Here is a 21805-nt window from a genome sequence, read left to right on the forward strand (position 1 = left end):
ACCTCCTGTTTGCAGCAGATATTAAATAATAACTGCTGCTTTTAATGTGCTTTTACCAACCATCCAAAAAATGAGACAAAGCACCACAGTCCCTTATCTTCGCAGTGCATTCACAACAAGCAATATGTGAAAGTGGAGCAGATCTGCTTTGTCTGCGTTTTTGTTCGGAGAGGAGGGTATAAGCAATGAAGACTGGCATTTCAGGAGATCCAGGAAGGACAATGTGATCATTCAATTTGAGTGATTACCTCAGCAGACCGATTCTGACTGGATGCTTGCAATAGATTTAATCTGGGTACCCGCACATATCTCATTTAAGTCACTTCTCTGGGGAAAGTGCAGCGCAAGCCTACTGAAAATACAGCTGCTTAAAGGAAATCTCACCTTTGACTGAGTACAAAGCTAATAGCATCGTGCAGATGGTAGATGCCACATTATTTCCCCAGAATAACAACTCCATATAGTGCTGAGTTCAGGCAACTGACCATACACTTTGTGATTCAAGACACTGGCCGATCCAGGACATAAATCCTGGTTTTAAATAGTACACACTTCCCTTTGTCTTCTAGTAATGAGCAGAATTAAGTGTAGGATGTTGCTTCAAAGACATGCTGAGGGGGGGGGCTGAGGAAATGCACGTGCTGCTCTTGCCAAAGAAAGTGTGACATGGAGGAAGGGGCCCTATGATAGCAACAACTTCCGAACATCTGTATCAGCAGGAAGAGGGGCACTCACTATCAGGAGGTTGTATGTTGTTCCACATATCCCCAACAGAAGAGGTTAGACGGTGACAGGGCTGCTGCCTGACAGACCACACAAACTCCTGTGACTGCTATCTTCACCTGCTGCTCTCAGCAATGCGGGCAGATAACACCTGCAGGTTCTAACATGAGGCACAAAGGAGTTTTGTATCTGGTGTTTTGGTGATAATTCAAATGCTTTTGTTTGAAAATACATGTGTAATTCAACTGCAAGCACATTATATATTTCAAACAGCTTTATATATTTTGTACTCCAGACAGGACATGTATAATTTCCTTCATGAGCACCTCTGTTGTAACAGATTTCACTGGGTTATTCCCAGTCTCTGAGTCTAGGGTAAAGTTATGGACGAAAGACGAAGCAAGGATTGCATCAGGAATGCAGGCGGTTGATCGTTTTCCTCCACTCTGCGTAGACAGGGGGTGGGGTGGCCGGCTGAAAACTGGGAGGAGAAAAGGGGGGGATTTGGGAATATTCTTTGTCCTCACCCCGCAGTACAACGCATAACAGGGGAAGGACACAAGCCCCTCGTAGGAGAGAAAAACCTGGATGGCTTGATATTAGAGCGGGGGAGCTTTCTTTTAATAAAGAGAAAACGAAGGAAAAGCTCTCGAAATAAACGACAACTTCAACAACAGAGGACCTAAAATCACAACTGAAGGTAAAATAACACACACCGACGAAGCGTGGCAGCGCAGACGCGGCAGCATCACATATAGCCGTTTAGCTCCTGCTAACAATGGTGCACGAGCTCAAGTTTTATCTTTAACTTTTCACCGTGAGTTGTTTTTAAAGCAGTTAAAGCGTTTGGATTACCCGTGTTCACCAGAGCAGTGTCGATAAATGTATTGTTAAACCGCCAAGTTAAGTTTAGGCGCACAGGCTGGCAGGAGACAGCGCTAATTAAAGCCCGCAAAGTAATCAGATTATGTGGAATTGTTGGTAATTTACGACACACTGGCGCAAACTGTGTTGTCATTAGCATCAGGTGATGTGGTGATTCTGCTGGTATGTGCATAATGTTGGATAATTTTAAGGGAAATCTTGACTATGACGACTGGATTTGGTGATGGAGGAACGCGCAAGGATCGTGCCTTGTTTTTTCCCCCCTCTCAGAGTTGCCCTCACCCCCCGCCGTCAAAATCCCATATTGTGGAGAATATCTGATTAACATCTTAAAGTTTTATCACTGAGCTACTTTGTCCACACAATATGGCGAGGCAGTTTCGGCCGTTGGCTCCTTTAACCATGGATATAATCGTGGAAGCATGTGGAGCACCGCGGTGACGTCGTCTCATAGCCACGAGGAGGGTTTTTTTTCTTAAGCTCCCTGCAAATTGAATCAGTTTTCATTCAATATTATAGTGTTTAATTAAAATGGTGTGCTTCAACAGAGCGAGCCCTGCATCATCTTCATTTTCTGTGTCTTCATATTTAGTTTCTGCTCCAGAAGTGGACTGAGCAACTTGTTTATTCAGTTTTTATGGAATTGTGGATGGTGATGTGGTGGGGCGGGTGATTTTATTTTCCCCCCCTAGTTTCACCACCATGATTTAGTGAAACTCATAAATTCAGTTTAACTCATATGCTGGTTATTATTTTTCCTCCCCAAGCCCAGGGCCTCTCGGGTTTAGGGTTTGGGATATAAGAGGGATAACCGTATCTAGCCTCCCAGATGTGAGAGCCACAAAAGCCTCTCTGTTCTGCAGGGCTGGGTCAGTGGTGAAACTCAGCTGCTTTACTTTGCTCCTTACTTGGAAGCAGGCTGTTTTTCTTTGAAGTGCTACAGATCGACAGAGGCTGCCTCAGTGGACAGGACATGAAAAGGACTGAAACTGATGGGGATGTAGTTGTATGTTATGAGGTAGAGACATGCAGAACTCATTATCAAGTTATCAGATTTTTTTTGTCCACCTGATCTATACACATCTTATTTGGCAATCCACAAGCTTTAAGATGTTAACATCAAAGAAGAATTAATCTGATCTGTATTTAGTGAAAGTCCCCCCTTTTTTTCACTCTATGGCAGGAAGAGCTGTTTCAGTTACATCTTTCCACCACATTGTGTTCACCTATCTTACTGAAAGAGAGGCGTCATCAACCAACCACCTGACAAAACCTGCCTTATAATTTGGTGTGGCCACCCTAAGACTAAACACTGTACACACATAAACTAAAAGCCTGCTCCTTGTTTGAATAGGCAGTTGAGAAATGGTTGTTTGTCATTATGTGGACTGACTAAATAACACTGCAGTGCCTCTACAACAGCTCATGTTTAAACAGACTTTGTTTGCATTGTCTGAAAGAACTTAAGCAAGTGCAGTCAGACTGAGCAACAGCAGCAGCACAAACAAGTCCATCCATGTGTCAGTCTAACAACACATGACTGTGGAGATGACAAAAAACAAACAAACAATAATTTAGTTAAGAGTCACAGATTCCAGCTGTCTGATTTGCTGTCTCTGTGTGGGAGTCTTTTTCTTTTTTTTTTTTTATCAAGTTGACACACAGTGGCAGACTCTTGCATGTCAGGCAGTGGTTTTCCTTGGACATTGATATCATTTCTGACTGTGGCTTGTGGCAACCGTTAGCCAAGATTACAGACAGCAGAGTGTGCTGTTAACTTCTATTCCTTAGCATTTTTGGTAAGTATTGAAGATGATCACTGTGATGGCAGAATATAGCTCAGGAGCTATTAAACTTGATTCCCCACCTATAATTGAGCTGGTGCTAAATTTTCCTCTGTTTACATTTTCAGCTAAAAACCAAATGTCAAAAGTTTTGTCAGTTATCTTGATATGGAAATGTGTCATACTGTTATTCACGTGCAACTGTTCTCATGCAGGATATAGCTGCATGAAGGCTGCTCTGCAGAAACCACACATGACTGATAATGTCAGTGTTACTGACTGAGTAAACATGATCAGTAGTGAATACGGACAACTATGTTTGAGATATTTGTGGAAAAACATGCAGAAATTAGTTTGATTGCATACTAACATTACTGGTAAAGATAGCAGATCAACAGTTTGTGTTTTTGTTCTTTTCTTCATGTAAACACAGATTACAGGCAGACTCCACCACAAACTAAATATCAATGATTTCTTCAGTCTAAGAGCAACCACTGAGTCTTCAAGATTGAGTTCATCGCTCACCTCTAAAGCAGATGATTGATTAGATTGTTCATTGTACAAGAATTACTGTTACACAATGGAAACTTGTGTGCTTCATCCTAAGCCTTTTATTTATCAAACGATAGTCGTGTGCACCCCCCCCCCCCCAAACATGACATCAGATGCAACATTCACACAGTACTGCCATTCATACCTGGGAGTTGCCCAACACAAACCATTCTTATTAAATGTGATGCAACATCTTTAGTCTTCTCAGTGGTACTTTGTCATGGAATCTATGAGCACTACTTTGTCATTTTTGCCTTATTTGTTCCATTTGAGTTCGTTTTTTTTATTGTTTTTATCGATCATTGAACTCATTTAAAGAAATATTGTGCCACTGCCATCACAGTGTGAACACAATTTTTCATCTTAATGATGTGGGATTCTAATGTTCAGCACTATGTATTTACATAGCTATTGCAGAGCCTTAGGGCCGTGTTATACTGGAAAAGAAGTGGTTCGTTACATGTGTTGTCCGGCCATGTGGAAGTCAAAGGTGTTTAAACCTGATCTGAACAGAGAGGAGGACGCTTCAAATGCAGCATACTGTCTCACCTCGGCACATATGTCCAGTCCACAGAATAAAGTGGGTGTGAATGTTGAACAGCCAGTTTTGGAAGGTTACAGAAATGGGAGCACAAAGCCGCCTGTAATCCAACATCTGAAAGGTTCTGGGGGTTTGGCTGGGGGGTGGGGGGGTCAAAGATATCTGATAAGTAGCTCTGATGGCGTATACTCACCCCTCAACACTGTGCCACTTGCCTTGTGTATTAAGACTTGCTATCGAGATAAAATTAAACCATGTAACTGCAACAGTTCTGTCATTTACGCAGACTATATTCTTTGGACTTAATATACGTAGTGTTGCAGTAAGGTAGCTGCTGTTTTTTAAAACAGTTGTCTTTTCATGTAAAAAATTTAACCAAATATGCAACCAAATACTGTCGTTTGGACTTAAAGCTATAATTATAATTTGACCTGATGCATTATGGATGTAGATGAGAAACAGTTGTTATAGGCTGCAGACCTTCACAGCCCTCACTGGTGTGCTTTAAAGTTATTTAACTTGATTATTGATTTTCTGTGTCCATTGAAGGTTGATGATCCAATGAATTATATAATCATCAGCTCTACTGTTGATACAGCCTTTTTATTAGGATTATAAATGATGAGTCTGTTTCACAATAGCTGGAATAATAAGACTGGTTGATAGGTAGATTAATTGTAACAGTTATAAGATTTTTGTGTTTGTGTATGTTTTTTATATATATATATATATATATATATAAGATAACCCTTTATTTTTTGAGGTCCCCTATGCGTAGTAGTTCAATTACCCGAAGTGTTATCCGTGCGGGAATAATGAGATTTAAAGGATATTTAATTTTGTGGTAATCTTTGATAAGGCGCTGCCTCTTTGGATTTACTCAGCGGGTCCTCAATTGCTTCTGTATAATTTATTTTAACTCGGATTCAGTAACTTTGGTCACAATTGTGTCTTACAGAAGGCTTTGATGGAAAAGACTAATAAGCCATCACATTGGTGGAATGAACATTAAAGTAACAATATAAAAAAAGAAGATAGCTGCAAACTCATTAGATCAGTCAACAGGTTGCAAGATTTCTGCCTTTTGTTTGAATTTTTTTGTTTTTATTACGTTTATGATTGCTTTTAACTAATTGAGCATTCAGTTTGATTTTCTATGGTATCTTTTGCTGTGAATTGAAGACATAAAGAAATGTAGTAGGTCTGAAGAGGTGAGGGATGGAATGGCATAATCTTTTCGAAGTTACAATTAACACCGTTGTTGCTGTTGTTGTTTAGCTACGTGGCACAAGCTTGGTAGTATAGTTGGATAATTACTGAGCAGAAGTTATGAGGTTAGTCTCAAATGGTGAGAAACCACAGGAGCTCTTCATTACCTCAGTGGAGTTTTAACAGTCAGCTCTGACTTTTTCTTTGCAGTACCACTCAGGTTATTCAACCATGACTATCAGACTGAATGTGATATTGGTTCAGTGTTTGTGGAATGGTCAGATAATGTACCTGTGGCATTTTACATGTGGTGGATGATGTAAAGAGAGCTGTGTTATTGAGCACCAATCACTGAACACTAATATTTCTATTTTGAAACAGTGGGAAAAGTGTTGTAATCCTGGTTACGGTCATTAATTCATAGGTTATAGAATACAACTCTGAATATTTGCTGCTACTCTGTAATATATAGCTATAGTTTCCATAACATTGACTTTGAAAACACGTTTTTCTTTTATCTGTGTGATATGCATCACACACCATCCTTACTGTCCTGGTACAACATGTCTTCATTCCAGTGCTCAGATTAGTGAGGCTGTGGTTGAATGACTCTGGGATAGCATCTACTGAGACTTTCTCAGGCCTCTTTCCCCTGAGCATGTCCTGTCACAGCAGTGAGGACTGGTGTGAGAGAGTTCAAGGTAACAGTGACACAATAGCTCCGCCATGTGGCACTCATGTGCAATACCACAGGGACTCAAGATGAGCAAGTTTAAGTGATGGACCAAAATTAATAATAAAACTTAATTTAAATTAGTGATAATAATGTAGGAGTGCAGGGAAACCTGATACCTTATATTTGTATTCAACTTTTGTTTCCAGCTTATTTCATATTGGTCAACATTTGTCTTCGTTTAAGATCATTTAAAATCACTTTTTTTGTTTGCTTGGTATATTGATGTTTGTTCATGACAAATTTTATTGAGATTGAGTGTTTTCAGTGCTGATGAAATAAAACAGTTCAGATGCTTCCTTTTGCCAGTGACCACTTTTGTAAAGATATTTAAAAACAACCTCTGAAAACAGTTTTGTCTCTTTCTCTGCTCAGGTTTGAGAGGTTCCCTCCTGTTCCAGTGGCAAAATGAGCTGGAGCTTCCTCACACGTCTGTTGGATGAGATTTCCAATCACTCCACCTTCGTAGGCAAAATCTGGCTCACCCTCCTCATCGTCTTTCGCATCGTGCTGACAGCGGTCGGGGGCGAGTCAATCTACTACGATGAACAGAGTAAATTTGTGTGTAACACACAGCAACCTGGTTGTGAAAACGTGTGCTACGACGCATTCGCGCCGCTGTCGCACATTCGCTTCTGGGTCTTTCAGGTGATTATGATCACCACCCCCACCATCATGTACCTGGGCTTTGCTATGCATAAGATCGCCCGCATGGAGGACGATGACTACCGGCCCCGGGGCAGGAAGAGGATGCCTATAGTGAGTCGTGGTGCCAACCGGGACTACGAAGAGGCAGAGGATAACGGGGAGGAGGACCCCATGATCCTGGAGGAGATTGAGCACGAAAAGGAAAAGGAAGTTGTGGAGAAGCCCAGCAAAAAGCACGATGGACGCCGTCGCATCAAGAGAGATGGCCTGATGAAAGTCTACGTGTTCCAGTTGCTATCACGTGCCATCTTTGAGGCCTCGTTCCTCTTCGGACAGTACATCCTTTATGGGCTGGAGGTGGCACCATCGTATGTATGCACGCGCTCTCCTTGCCCGCACACAGTGGATTGCTTCGTCTCGCGCCCCACAGAGAAAACAATCTTCCTGCTCATTATGTACGCCGTCAGCGCCTTGTGTCTGCTCTTCACCATGTTGGAGATCCTCCACCTCGGCATCAGCGGTATTCGTGACTGCTTTTGTGCACCGCGGCCCCAGCCTCCCACCCCCCGTCACCCAGCTCTGGCCAGCCAGAGGTCCTCCATCTGCCGCCAGCCCTCTGCGCCTCCAGGCTACCACACAGCTCTGAAGAAGGACCCAACAGGAAAAATGGGCTTTAGGGATAACTTGGGAGACTCAGGCCGCGAGTCGTTTGGGGATGAGGCCTCATCGCGGGAGCTGGAGAGGCTGCGCAGACACCTAAAACTGGCCCAGCAGCATCTGGACATGGCTTACCAGAATGAGGAGAACAGCCCGTCACGCAGCAGCAGCCCAGAGTCGAACGGTACCGCAGTCGAGCAGAACAGACTAAACTTCGCCCAGGAGAAGCAGAGCAGTACGTGTGAGAAAGGTGAGGCTTCATAGGTTCATTTCTTTTCAACTACACAATGGCTTTCATCTTTATTTTGTGACGGACAACAGACAGAACACTTACCAGCACTGACACCACCTATGTTCACAGGTCTCCGTGCGTAGGTCGTCACCAGCAGATCAGTTCACATCAGGAGCAGTGAGCGCACATAAGGGAATCAAACAAAGAGTGTGTGTATGTGTGTGTGTGTGTGATGTCATGAATTTGCTTGAGGTGGATGAAGTCAGCCCAAGCCTTCCAGTGTTACGGCCGGCTGTGGTCGAACGTCGAGTCGAACGAGGAGGAGAATGGTCGTCTCAACCCAGCAATACTTGAGACACCAGCCTGTCTGAAGATCCAAAGTGCTTACAAACGACCGTTGTGCAACAAGAACGGTTAAGGTTAACTCGTACTTCTCCCTCAGGGCAGCTATTCATTTTTGTTATTTTTATTATGAGACTTAGACCTATTAGTTCTTTTTAAGAGTTTTTTTTCTCTGTTGGAAGTTCACAGTGAGTGCATCTCAAGTTTGCCTTAGACCTAAACTGGAACTCCATATTATGGCATTTTGTCAAGGCAAGGCCAAGCCAATTGTAGTGAAAAAAAAAAAAAACAAAAACCATGCTTAAACTGTAAGAGTTGAATCTCGTCAAACAAAAGGTCATTGGACGAGGCACCACTCATAAAAGAAAGGTACTAGATTTATTGTCATGCTGATGAAGACTTTTTTTTTTTTTTAAGGTGTTTTCATACAAAGATTATTTCGAGTGTGTCTCATTTTTTAGTTTTTTTTCCTCTCCACGATGTTGGCACTGGACCAGTCAACATTCCCAAGTCTGGTGCCTGGCATTGTAACTGGAACACACTTGGGGTGCCTTTGTCCAAAGGAGTAAACAAACCTGGGTAATGCTTGAAAAACATGTAACTCTTGATATTGTCTTGTATTGTTTTAAACTTGTATTTGATACTGTTCTTTATTTTTGTATTAGTTTAGAGTATTGTGGTGTTGAAAAGAGGCTCTCATCACTGTGGCCAACATTTTATAATTTCTTTATTTTTTATTATTAATTATTTTCAAAGAATGACATTCACAGCTGTTTTAGCCCCCCAGAGCCTGATTCAATCCATGGACTAGTGAATTCTCAAAGTAGGTCGGTACAACTCATTTCAGCTGCAACAGCTTTTTTTTTTTTTTTTTTGTAAAAACATTCTTGTAAAACTGAGTAACCTGCAGCTTCTTGTAATGGGTGCACATCATCTTTGACCAACAGATGTTTTTTTTTTTCAGTATGGACCCAAATTATAATTGTATCTGTTGGTTAAATAAGGGATAATACTGAATGTCATGTTAATGTTCCATGTCTGAAAGTGAAGCTGATTTTTGGATTAATGTTATGACTGTTCCAGAGTCTCAATGAGGGTTGTAAATGATATAATCATTTCAATGTGAATTCAGTGGCTTGAATGCTCTCTACTAAGATGCCATCTTTTGTATTCTGAATCATACCCACAGTGCCATCAGTGCCAACTCAAATATTTTCATCTCAAGTTATTTTTGAGCAACGCTTTTTGTACTTTTTATACTTTTTGTATTGATAGTACTTTGTGGTTAGTTTTTAAAATAAATTTTTTTCAACAAATACCAGTTTTCAAATGGATTGTCTCGTTTTATTTACTTGAAAATTGTTCAGTTCCAATTACAGTTATGTATGTATTTTCGTTTTTTTTTTTTTTATTGACTTAGGCATAAAAGAAATGGGTGAATATATTCATCTCTGTAAGGTGAAGGTCTCTTCATATAGAAGCTTAACACACTGTATTATCTTACTAACCTAACCTAGAGAGGCTCTTGCTGTTTCAATTAAAATCAAACAATGTTAGCCACATTTTGAGGTTTTCAGTTAAACAGGTGTTTTTTAAAGGATATAATAAACAGCTGGCTCAGTTAAACTAGATAAAAGATCAATACAGTGATTAAAAGAGACTTGGGTGTGTCATATTTACTGTGGGTAAAGTTGACATCAGACAAACTTTGCACATGTTCCTACAGGTAGAGGACTTGAGGTGGTGCACTAGTGTGTGAATGGTTGCCATGATTTTACTGCTCCATTTAGTCAGATCAACAGTAAACCTCTCTGGCATCACAGGTGGGAGACTAGGGTCTGCTTCACAGGATTATTTATGTTAAAAGATTTAAAATGAGAAGGTCTGTATCTCCCCCAAATCCATTTGTACTGAGGATTACGCAAACTAAAGTTTTAAAATGCCATGCGCTATAAAAGAGCAGCAGCCCCGAAATATGCAACTGAAAGTTTTTTTCCTAACGAACAAATTCAGCATCCTGACACCAAACTGATGATTAGTAACAGAAAATACAGCCATTATTGTGCAATGCAAGAGATCTCACTTCTGCAAGTCACGTTGCAGTATTTCATGTATGGTGCAATATCTTGTTTCACAATGTAAGTGCAGCTGATACTCATATACTTAGATAGGGTTTCTAACAACACAAAAAACAGTTCAAGACCTCTCTGGATCATATTGTGTAGGGCCAGAAGGTGGTGTTATATTTGATATGTCTGTGTTCAAAAACAAATCATGAAATATTTAATAAGGTAGGTAATAATGTAGTTTTATGTAATGCGATATTCGGTGGGTATGTTTTGGAAATAATATGGTTGGTAGCCAAAATGAAATGATCCTCTCCTATTTAAAAGCCTCTCCCTGCAGGTGTTGCAGTGGTTGTGTTTCTTCTGGTTGCCAAATGTTCTCGGGGGGGGGGGGGGGGGGGTGGGCGGTTTATGGAGGCTATAAAGAAACCACAGCATATCTATTAAAAATACTTAGGTGGCAAATTTGTTATCCACCAGCCACTGGTAGAATAAAGTTAAAAGGTGTGAGTGTGAGACTGCGGTTGGAATCAAAAAGTCTTTGGTGTTTTTTTTGTTTTTTTTACTTCAAAACATGTTATTTTCAACTTTTTTAACATGCAGGGAATTTTATAAAATGGTGTTTATATTAAGATGCAGTACAGACATTTACTGATACATTTTGCTGTATGTTGGACTTCCATACAATTCAGCGTGACTGCTATCAAAATTTCATCTTCATGTCGAAAGTTTTTAAATAATGTTTTCTCTTGGATTGTTTTCTTGCCATAAAGAAGCAAAAGGATGAACAAACCGCTCCGAGCATTGCAACAATCAGCAGAGCAAAAGTGGTGTTAAGTCCGACCTCAGCATCACTGGTGGACAGCTCCATACCCAGGAATCTCACAGTGTCATCAGTCATCGGCGCACTTGTTCCTGCAGAAAAGACACTGAGGTCATATTCATTTTGAACAGATTGCTAACAGTAACTGTACTTCTACCATCACTGAATCTTGTGTTCTATTAAAGCAATGCTTATTTTCTTTTTTGTTGAGAGTTAGCTGAGAAGATCCATACCACTCTTAAGTCACTACATTAAATGTGAAGCCGCAGCTGTTAGCCTTAGCTTAGCATAAAGACTGAAATCATGAATAAACCTCTAGACTCGCTCAATCCAAAGGTAACAAAACCCACCTACCAGCACCTCTAAAGCTTCCCCATTAACATGTTATATCTCTTGTTTAATACACTGACAAGACTCCAGGAAGTCTGTGCTCGTGATTAAGAAATCTGGCACACAACTGCTACTTTTTGGTTTTCTTTTTTTTCCCCCCCCAGATTAAAGAGATATAATAAATTTAATTAGTGCTTTAATTATTGAGCTTTAAAGGTGCTGGCTGATGTCATGCTAAGTTAACAGTCTACTGGCTCTTGCAGTAGATACTGTATATACTGTTACATAATTAATTTAAGTAATGCTTTTAGAGCTTCAGTTTCTCACACTGATCAATTAAAACAGGTATCTGAGCAACTCTGCTTCAATTTACCTTCAGGCACAGGGTTTAGACACTCATGGGGCCCTGAGGTGGGGTCAGGGAATCCGTTGCAATTGATGATGGTAGAGTAGACGGCAACAGAGGTCTTGGCCACGCGAGGAAGTTTAGGGTCTGATCGATTGACGTAGAAAAGGCCAAATCTCTCTGAAAAGCCAGTGGCCCATTCTAGGTTGTCCATCAGAGACCAAGCTGTGTAACCACGGATATCGACATCGTCTAGCAAGTAAGCTGGAAGGAGAAAACAAACAGCTTTGGGAATGCAAATGCACACTATCTTTACTGTCAAATTGTTGGTAATTGTCTCTCTCAGCCTGACCTAATCCTAATTATATTCAATGAAAGTTGTAGTTTCATACCTTTCAGCACCTGGTTGATGTATTTTTCATAGTAGTAGCTCCTGTGAATATCATTTAGGTCAATAGGCCCACGCTCTGACATGCCATTCTCAGTGATGATAATAGGTGGATTTCCATATTCCTCCTTAATAAAGTTTAAAATCCTCCGGAATCCAAATGGTGAGACCTTCAGCCAGGATGAGCCTGAATCCAGCCAGATACGATCAGCTATTGTCCCTGCACCCCTGTGAGCATCAAATCAGTTAAATTATGTTATTTCCAATATATTGAAGTTGTACATTTGAAGTTAAATATATGTAAATATTACTTATTAGCTAAATAAATAACCAGTGTATAGCTCATGAGGTTACTGTACTGTGGGAATGTAGTTCTTGCTTACCTGTCAGCATCATAGTGCTGAAGGTTTCCATAGTCCACAGGGAATGCCAGGACAGTGGTGTAATGGTTGAAGCCAAAATAATCATAGGTACCCTTAATTCTCTTTATCTCCTCAGGAGTAAACTCAGGCAGCCTAGAGAAAATGAAGTGAAATAGGTGAATTTACCTGATAATTGTAATATGCAAAGCACCACTGGTTATAACCATATGCCATTATAGTAAAAAAAAAATTCATGTTGCCAATTATAGGTACTTCTTAATTGGTTTTAAAGGTAACTACATAGTAAAGACTTCATAAAAATAAAACAAGAAAGTTATTTTATCTTATGTTACACATGACGATTTCCATTATTTCTCTTTCAGAATTAATCATTAGTTTTTATAATACCGAGATTTTGGCAGACCAGCAGCTAAGCTTCGCTCTCGAATGATTGTCTTCATCATGTCACTGTAGTCTCCATTAAATATGGGATGGGCAAACCAGCCAATATAGAACTGTACAGAGACACACAACAGCTATTAGAGACTCCAACTATTGCCATATATGTCTGTAGTAAAATATGAAAAGAATGTGCATACAGAAGAAGAGCCTGCAAACTATAAACTGTAAAAATCCCTTTTTTTCTTTTTAGATTATACCTGCACCACACGTCTCGCAGCATCAATGTCCTCCTGCTTGTAGGGATTTCTGGGTTCTGACCAGTCAGAGTTGATGGTGATTGAGATAATTCCTTTCTGTTTGGCCCGGTATTTGTCATTATAGAGGTGCCAGGCCTCAGCATGAGCTTTAAGCAGGTTGTGACCCACAATGTAGGGCAGAGTGCCTGGTCGGAAACTGATCCCTGAACACACACAGAGTAATAGCCACATTTGCAGATTTGTTTAGCTATGTGCTTTTTGTCACTGTGGTTTAGAAAGATCTAGAAAGATTAAAGATTGGTTTACAAAAACAGATTCAGTTTCAAAATATACAGATTATAATCTTGAACTTGGCCACAGTTTTAGTTTCCTTAATGATCTTATTTCTCGTGCCACTTGCAGTAGAAGAAAATGATAAACAGCAGTGCTAGTTAGCAATACTGTTTTGATCAAATTCCATTTTTAACCTATTTTTCTCACCAAACAAACAGACATGCATTGGTGTGAGATATAGTATAAAATGGAAAGCATTGCATAAAGACATACCTGGGGCAGCTGCGCCATAGCCATGGCCTACGTTGGCTATATTGTATGGCTCATTAATGGTGATCCAAAATTTGACTTTGTGGCCAAGGCGGCTAAAGATGAGGTCAGCAAAATCCTTAAATTTGGCAATAATCGTCTCATTCTCCCAGCCCCCAATATCCTGCAGAGCTTGCGGAAGATCCCAGTGGTAGAGTGTGATCTGACAGCAAACATAATCAAGATTTACCAAATTTAATTAACTTTTCTATTGTAAGCATTTCTTGAGATGCTGGCAAAGACTACAAGAATTATGGAGTTATACATGAGGCTTGATGTTTGCAGCAAGCAGTGCATCCACCAGTCTGTGGTAGTAGTTGAGTCCAGCCTCATTGATGTGCTTGGTAGTGCCATCAGGAAGCACCCTCGGCCAAGATATGGAGAAACGATAATGGGTCACCTTAAGTTGCCTCAATATAGCAACATCCTCCTCTACTTTATTGTAACTGTCACAGGCTATGTCCCCACTGTCATCATTGAACACTCGGAGAGGAGTGTGAGAAAACTTATCCCAGATGCTTAGACCTTTTCCATCTGCTCTCCATCCACCTTCAATCTGAAAACAGTAAAAGTAAGATAGACATTGAAGTAGGCAAAATCAGAGTCAGGAGTATACATGCAATTCCCTGATCAGGCATTGATCTAAACAGTTCACCTGGTACGATGCTGTTGCAGTACTCCAAATGAAATCTTTGCGGAAATGTCCATAGAGCATCTTCTCATCATCTGGTGAAGGGAAACCATTGTCCTTTACGACCTGGTAGTAGAAATGAGCTGAGTACTTGGGTGTCCTTGGCCGATGTGGGTTGGTGAAATCCACATGGTGTAACCCAAATCCAACTTTGTACCCATTAAGCCACTCAAAGGAATCCATGAGGGATGTTGCTATGTATCCTTTCACCTTCACACCATCAAGGTCATAGGCTGTTATCAAAACACACACAAGGAAATAAATGATCTAAAATTCTAAACAGTTATGACATTCATTAATATTTAGCTTAAGAAATCTAGTTAATGTACCTTTGAGAGCCTCATCAACATAGGTCTTGTAATAAAATACTCTAGCAGAGTCATCCCAAGTTGTCTTGGATTCTGTAGCTACACCATTCTCAGTAATGTAAATCTCTGGATCTCCATACTCCTCTTTGATCCAGTTGAGGAGTCTTCTCAAGCCCCATGCTACAGCTCTCTGCTTACTGATTGCAGTAGTTGGTGAATCACCTTCCTCTTCTTCTGACAAATCCCGGTCATATTCATAAGATTGTGGGGTAAGTCTCAAGGTAGCATGACGTGCAATCTTTGTAGTATAGTGATTTATACAGAACATGTCAGCAGTTCCCCTGATGAAGCTCTTTTCTTCCTCAGTGAAGAAAGGTAGTCTTGACTCTGAAAGACCTTGGAGTTCACTTTTGTTTCCAACTTGCCACTTCATTGCGTCAGGATAGTCACCATTCTTGAAAATAGGGTGTGCAAACCAGCCCAGTTGGAACTGAAGAGCGCGGTCAGCAGCTGCCACTTCTCTGGGAACGTTAACATCTTTAGGTTCAATCCAAACAGCATTTAGGGCAATGGATACTAAACCACCTTGGGATTTGCGATACTTATTGTCATATGTGTGGTAGGCCTTGGCGTGAGCTTTTATCAGGTTGTGTGCAACTCTATATGGAGCAAGTCCTGGCTTTTTAACATTTGGTGGAATCTGTCCAAGTCCATATCCTGACCATGCAATTGTATGAGGCTGGTTGAAGGTGATCCAAAATTTCACTCTGTCTCCAAAAGTGGCAAAGGAGAAGTCACAAAAGTCATTAAAAATGTTAATCATATCCACATTGTCCCATCCACCGAGGGTCTGCAAAGCTTGAGGGAGGTCCCAATGATAGAGTGTCACCATGGGTGTAATATTATATGCTACGAGGCCATCAATGAGTCTATTGTAATAGTCAACACCTCTCTGGTTCAGTGAGGTACGCTGACCATCAGGAAAGATCCTGGACCAGGACAGAGAGAATCTGTAGGACTTCACCCTCAGAGCTCGTAGCATGTAGAGGTCTTCATCAAGTCTGTGGTAGCTGTCACAGGCCACATCTCCACTGGGATTGCCAGGAATACTGCCAGGTTTATGGGTGAATGTATCCCATATGCTGGTCCCCTTCCCATCTGCATTCCAGCCACCTTCAATCTGGTAAGCTGATGATGATACTCCCCAACTGAAGCCTTTTGGGAAGGTACCATAGTGGTAGAGTTTTCTCTGAAATTTGCTTTGTTTTGAGAATTTCCTCCAGACATCCATGGCTTGTGATGGGACAGTGGAGGGTGGCATTGAGGAAACTTTATTTGACCTCATGTTTTTCAGTTCTGGTGCATGTACCATCAGGCTTTTGGAAGCAAAACCATTTTTCTCAATGACTTGGGAGTAAAAGTAGGCAGATTGCTTTGGAGTCCTGGGTCTGTCAGGTAGGTCAAAGTTGACATGGTGGAGTCCAAAGTGTTTACTGTATCCTTGTGGACCCTCAAAGCCATCCATGAGTGACTGGACAGTAAACTGCTGCACATTTACTCCATCCAAATGTATAGCTGTTGAGAGAACAAAGACATTGAGCCACTAAAATTCATTTAACATGACCTTGTATGACAAGTCTTCAAAAGCTTAAAGTAGAAAACACATATGTAATCAGGTATTTAAAGGGTCCAAGACACAAAGCATACATTTCAAGGCCTCATTGATGTAACTCCTCATGTACTCTATTCTGCTGGTGTCATTGAAAGTGTCCCCACTGTGCTCAGTAGGCATCCCATTCCCAGTTATGTGGATCGGCACTTTGGTAACGTTCAAGTATTCTGTGGAAATGTAGTTTAGAAGCCTTCTGAGACCCCATGGTGCTGAATAAATCCAGTCAGAAGCTGTAGAGGACCATGATGGGTCCACATGTGCCTGGAGGTCACCAACCCCCTGAATACCAGGGGTGCAGCCTCCATCACTCTTGTTGACCAAACGGGAGGTATAGTGGTTTAACCCTAAAAAGTCAGCTGTTCCATGTATCCTCTTTCTCTCTTCAGAAGTGAGAACTGGAAGTCTTGCAGGCTCAGAGTGGGGACACTCTCTTCTTTTCTCTTCAACCTGAGTCTTGAGTGTTGCAGGATAATCTCCATCTACAAATATGGGATGTGCAAACCAGCCCAGCATGAACTGCAGGTAGCGATCTGCAGCTGCTATGTCTTCAGGTCTGGACGGGTCCATGGGCTCAGCCCAGTCAGAGTTCAATGCAATGCCCACTTTCCCTCCTTGTTTCATCCGGTACTTGTCATTGTAGACATGCCAGGCCTCAGCATGGGCCTTGAGCAGATTGTGAGTGACCTGAAAAGGCAAAACTACTGAGTGCACCAGAATAACAATGAAACAGTCTATATTTACATTAGAGTAATGATATTACTCTCACCTGATAGGACGCGACCACATAGTCCTTTACTCCAGGGGGGTGTTCGCCAGTGCCATAGCCAGCATGGCTCACCACCCAGGGGCTACTGAATGTGTTCCAGGTCTTGACCCTGTCTCCAAACCTGACGAAGCAAAAGTCTGCATAGTCCTTGAAGGCTTCAACAATGGAAGTGTTGGTCCATCCACCATTGTCCTGAAGTGCCTGAGGCAGATCCCAGTGGTAGAGAGTGACCACAGGTTGTATGCCAGATTCAATGAGTGCATTGATGAGCTTGTCATAGTAGAGAGCCCCTTTTTCTGATTGGCTGCCTCTGTGGCCTGAGGGGAAAATACGAGCCCAGGAGATGGAAAACTGGTAGTTGTTGACATGAAGACCTCTCAGGAGGTAGACATCGTAATCCACCTTGTGGAAACTGTCACAAGCTAGATCAGCTGTCTGATTCGCAAAGGCCAGGCCTTCGTGACCAAAGTGGTCCCAAATGGTCTCTCCCTTTCCACCTTCTGACAAGCCACCTTCAACCTTGAAGGACTCACTGGAGGTGGCCCATTGGAAGTCAGCAGGGAAGGATTCTATGAGGAAAGCATCTCGCTCTGTTGTAGTTTGGGCCTCAAACTTCTCCCACACACTCTGATAATTGTTTCTGAACCCTGTCATCCCTGTGTCGCCTTCAATGCTGTCAGTTTTGGAGAAATTAAGGTCATGAAACTAAAATAAACGAGGAATCCTTTGACATACTTAGGAAGAAGTGCATTTTTATCAAGATAAACTCTTACCTGGCCTGAGCATCCTCCATGTCCAGCTTACCCAACATGTCCTTCATGTCACATCCCACAATATTCAGGTCTTTGTTGTTCAGTACTGTGTTAACAACAGAGTTACAGACATTAGTCATTTAAGTTGATGGTCTCATCTAACTACTCAGCTTTTTGAAATTTCTTTACCACAGTCAAATTGTAATGACCTTTTTTTTTTTTTTTACATTAAACAATATGCTGAGACATTAAACAGACTGCTGAACCTATTGTGTAATTAACTGTAATTCTGCTGTTTGATGCATGAAATACAAAACCAATTCGTAAGGCTCTGTGCCACCTAGCAGATGATCTCTCTTGTAAAACTTTATTGGCCCATAGCAAGAACAATTTACACAAATCACTGCCATATGATAACCTTTATGATTATTGTACTGTAAATGTTTATGATATTGCAGTTTACAACAGGCCTGCCTTGGCTAGCCTCAATCATTATCTTCTTTGATCATTAAAAACACATTGATTCAAATAGGGTTGTTGTTGTTATGATGTTACTTACAATCTGTTAATAGTTGCATTTACTGCAAATTGTGTTGTGGTGAAAGTTCACAACAGATTTTCCACCTTAAGCACAATGCACTTACTCTAGAGATTATTTTGATAGCATGCATCAGCTGCACACATTATTCAGTGATATCGGAATAATCTTTAATTTTAAAAAAATTGTCACTATAACAGTACAGACTTTGTTGGAGAAGCAGTATTGTAACATAGAGAGGTAGTGGCAATTTTTACATATACAAATACAAATACATTTTATACTAATTAGATAAGTAAGATACTTCCAAGTAGTAATATACATATATACATATATGTATATTACTATGTGTGTGTATATATATATATATATATGGATAACAGAGTAATATTAAGTGAGTTGTAATGACATTACTGTACCTTGCAGGAAATCCCCAAGGAGCTGGAACTGACTGTAGGAACAATCATGAACAGTCATCTTGTATATCAGGATAGGCAAGTTCCCACTGGACATCTACAACATAACAAAACATGCATGGGGTTGCAGTGTCGTAGCAATGAAAGCTATGAAATTCAAAGTGAAAAGTAACACCTTGTCATGTTCACTGTACCTGTAAGCTCCTCAGTTCCTTTGTAAAGCTTGATGTGGAGGCACAGTTATATTCAACTTGCACTGACAGGAAATCCATCTGGTCCAAAGATACAAAATAGTTTGATATCAAACTCCTGTCCATTCATGAAAAACAAGTTGCTTGTGCAGTTAAATCCATTTGAGACTAACTGTTTTAACGCATGGTTTCTGATTGGTAAATACGTCTATGAAAATTCCCAAAATGTACAACTTTTATTTTCAAATCTATTATTATTTTAAATAGTTTTTCTGAAGAATATCCCAGTAGGATGTTGCACCGGGTAACAGCAGGCATTAGAGACAGAGCAGATAAACACCTCGGACAGGTTGACAGTCTGCCATAAAACAAATACATGCAAACACCTGGCCATTAGAGTGTCCACAGAAATAAAATAGAAATAAATGTCCACAGAAAGAGCCTAGATTTTTCACACAGAAAAGATGCACACAGACACAGACAGATACAAAATGCACACAGACCTAATTTGTGTTCATGTAAAATAGGTAGGTAAAACTGAGGGTTTTGTTGTTACGATGAGTGTCCACAGGAGGGCAGAGACAGGCACAGGTAAGATATTGCTGACACATGATCTTTAAGCGTGTATTGTTCAAGAGTTAAAATAAGGAGAGGCATAACATGTTTTTAAAGGTTTTCAACATTCTTTCCAGCATAGATTTACTACTAGGATCTTGTCTAGATTCAACCATTATTTCCTGTACAGAGGGGAAGGCTGACAGGGAGGCCACATCAGTAAAACGGATCATGTGCTGCAGTCTGACCATACAAACAACTGTGGGAAGCTCTGCATTAGAGATGGAAAGATGGAAGCTTTACATGACGGAAAACATTGTATTATATCAGTTGAAATACTGTATGTTAAATCTAATGAGAAAAAAAGTAGAATTTTGGTCCGTTCTTAAAGAAATTTGGTAGATATATATAGTCTTTCTCTTCTGAAAGAACAAAAGGAGATAGTAAAAAGGGGGTCAGCCCTATGTTCCCACATTTCTTAGAACTTTTTTTTCACAGAAATTTTTGAAAATTAGGGTTAGGGCTGTGGGAATATAGGGCTGTGGGAACATAGTCACGCTCCCGTAAAAAGTAGGGCCAAAAATATAAGCTGAAAAGAGGTTGTTTTTCCTGCCAATAATAAAGTTTATTGGTTAGTAACAAATTTTGCTTCCATTTATACAGGTGGAATTCAAGATTGACATAATATCCGCAAAAAATCTGGAAAATTTCTCTTAATAATATTGTTAAAACCATATCTAATGTTAATTTACTTCTGAAAGTTACTACTGAAAGTTCAAAAGGCACATATACAGGAGGACAGATCTTACTGTTGTTGAAGCTTTGATCTGAGAAATAATGGCCACATCTCTAGCTCTCAACCCAATTGACAGATGCCTCCCTGTGAACATACAAGCATGAAGACATTCTTAACACAATGTAATATCAGGGCCATATATGGCAGACTTCAGTTTCCTATCAGCTGAGCAGAAAAACACCTTTTTCTTTTATTGATCTCACCTGGACTGATTACTGACATAGGCATGATAATCTACACATGCAATCTGAGCACACAGGTTAGTCTAATGGGGTGAAGGGTCCAGCTGGTCATAAAGTAATCATAATTCTCAAGACACATTGAAAAGGCAATTTATATTTTAACATATTAATGATTACATAATATTCTTAATCATTAAGTTAATTCTTTTTCTATTTAACTATAAAAAATAGTGAGAACTGACCAACCCTGAAAACATCAACTAAGTCAGTTAATCATATCTTTAATCGTCTCCTCTTCAGCTGTTGGTTTTACCCACCTGTGTCAGGAGACCATTGATGGTAGAGCTGGTAAATGTTCCTGTTGAGCTGGAGGACATTTTGCAAAGGTTTGGAAACATCTGCAGAGTCCAAGTCATGCCAAACATTATCCAAATCACTCAGTGTCACCCATGAGTGTGCCAGTGCTCCGAACTCCTGAAAGGCAAACTCTGCATACTGCTGAAACATATCCACCAGCCCCTGGCTCTCCCAGCCTCCATACTTTGATCTCAGAGCAACTGGCACTGTGGAGTCATGAAGAACAACCAGAGGTTGAAGGCCCACCTTCAGCAGCTGTCTCAGCAGGGTCTGGTAACAAGTAACCACAGCCTGTTGGGGCTGGCTGGGGAGGCCTGCAGGTAGAAGCTGAGCCCACGACAGCGGCACTTTGAAGTGAGTCACTCCTCTGCTCTGGAGGTACTGAAAGTACTGTCTAGAGCCAGGAGGTATGGGATGACTGCAGTCAAAGGCTTCATTCACCCCACTATCTGAACTTAGCTGTTTTGTCAGAGGGCCAGCAAGAAGCATGAAGTCCTCCTGCCCATTCACCCCACTGCTCCAGCACTCACACACACACAAGCCGTACAGACACACAACCCACCACAGGTTCTTCATTGTGGCTCGAAAAGGATTGAGTGATATTATCCGCTGATAGCAACACTCTTTAAATCAGTAGTGTTTTCTTGTTATTGCATTGTTACACAATTAAGATCAATATCACATCCAGGTGGTGCAATTTATAGTGTTTTTATTACAGC

At 40.8% G+C, this 21805-nt stretch overlaps 2 protein-coding genes across 3 annotated transcripts; one reads left to right on the forward strand and one right to left on the reverse strand.

The window, feature by feature from the left end:
* Nucleotides 1-1249: 1249 nt before the first annotated feature.
* On the forward strand, nucleotides 1250-9622 carry gjc4b (gap junction protein gamma 4b). Of its 2 annotated transcripts, XM_023423113.2 has the most exons (3): nucleotides 1251-1423; nucleotides 6803-7982; nucleotides 8094-9622. In XM_023423113.2, the coding sequence occupies exons 2-3, from the start codon at nucleotides 6836-6838 to the stop codon at nucleotides 8105-8107; spliced, it is 1161 nt and encodes a 386-aa protein (XP_023278881.1). In that variant the 5' UTR covers nucleotides 1251-1423; nucleotides 6803-6835; the 3' UTR covers nucleotides 8108-9622. The 2 variants fall into 2 exon arrangements, with proteins under 2 accessions (XP_087034591.1, XP_023278881.1); XM_087178465.1 differs by lacking the exon at nucleotides 8094-9622 and having other exon boundaries at nucleotides 1250-1423; nucleotides 6803-8067.
* Nucleotides 9623-10909: 1287 nt separating this feature from the next.
* On the reverse strand, nucleotides 10910-21662 carry LOC111667436 (lactase/phlorizin hydrolase-like). The gene is made up of 17 exons (XM_023423112.2): nucleotides 21047-21662; nucleotides 20561-20631; nucleotides 19200-19277; nucleotides 19009-19102; nucleotides 18073-18157; nucleotides 17300-17972; nucleotides 16569-17217; nucleotides 14883-16436; nucleotides 14518-14786; nucleotides 14128-14418; nucleotides 13827-14025; nucleotides 13281-13483; nucleotides 13030-13136; nucleotides 12643-12774; nucleotides 12264-12487; nucleotides 11899-12135; nucleotides 10910-11287 (listed from the first exon to the last, which is right to left on the reverse strand). The coding sequence occupies exons 1-17, from the start codon at nucleotides 21660-21662 to the stop codon at nucleotides 11076-11078; spliced, it is 5694 nt and encodes a 1897-aa protein (XP_023278880.1). The 3' UTR covers nucleotides 10910-11075.
* Between the last annotated feature and the right edge of the window lie 143 nt (nucleotides 21663-21805).

The sequence above is a fragment of the Seriola lalandi genome, unplaced genomic scaffold, assembly GCF_002814215.2.
Source record: "Seriola lalandi dorsalis isolate HSWRI2012SDOR001 ecotype SW California unplaced genomic scaffold, Sedor1 jcf7180002054689, whole genome shotgun sequence".
Taxonomy (NCBI): Eukaryota; Metazoa; Chordata; class Actinopteri; order Carangiformes; family Carangidae; genus Seriola; species Seriola lalandi.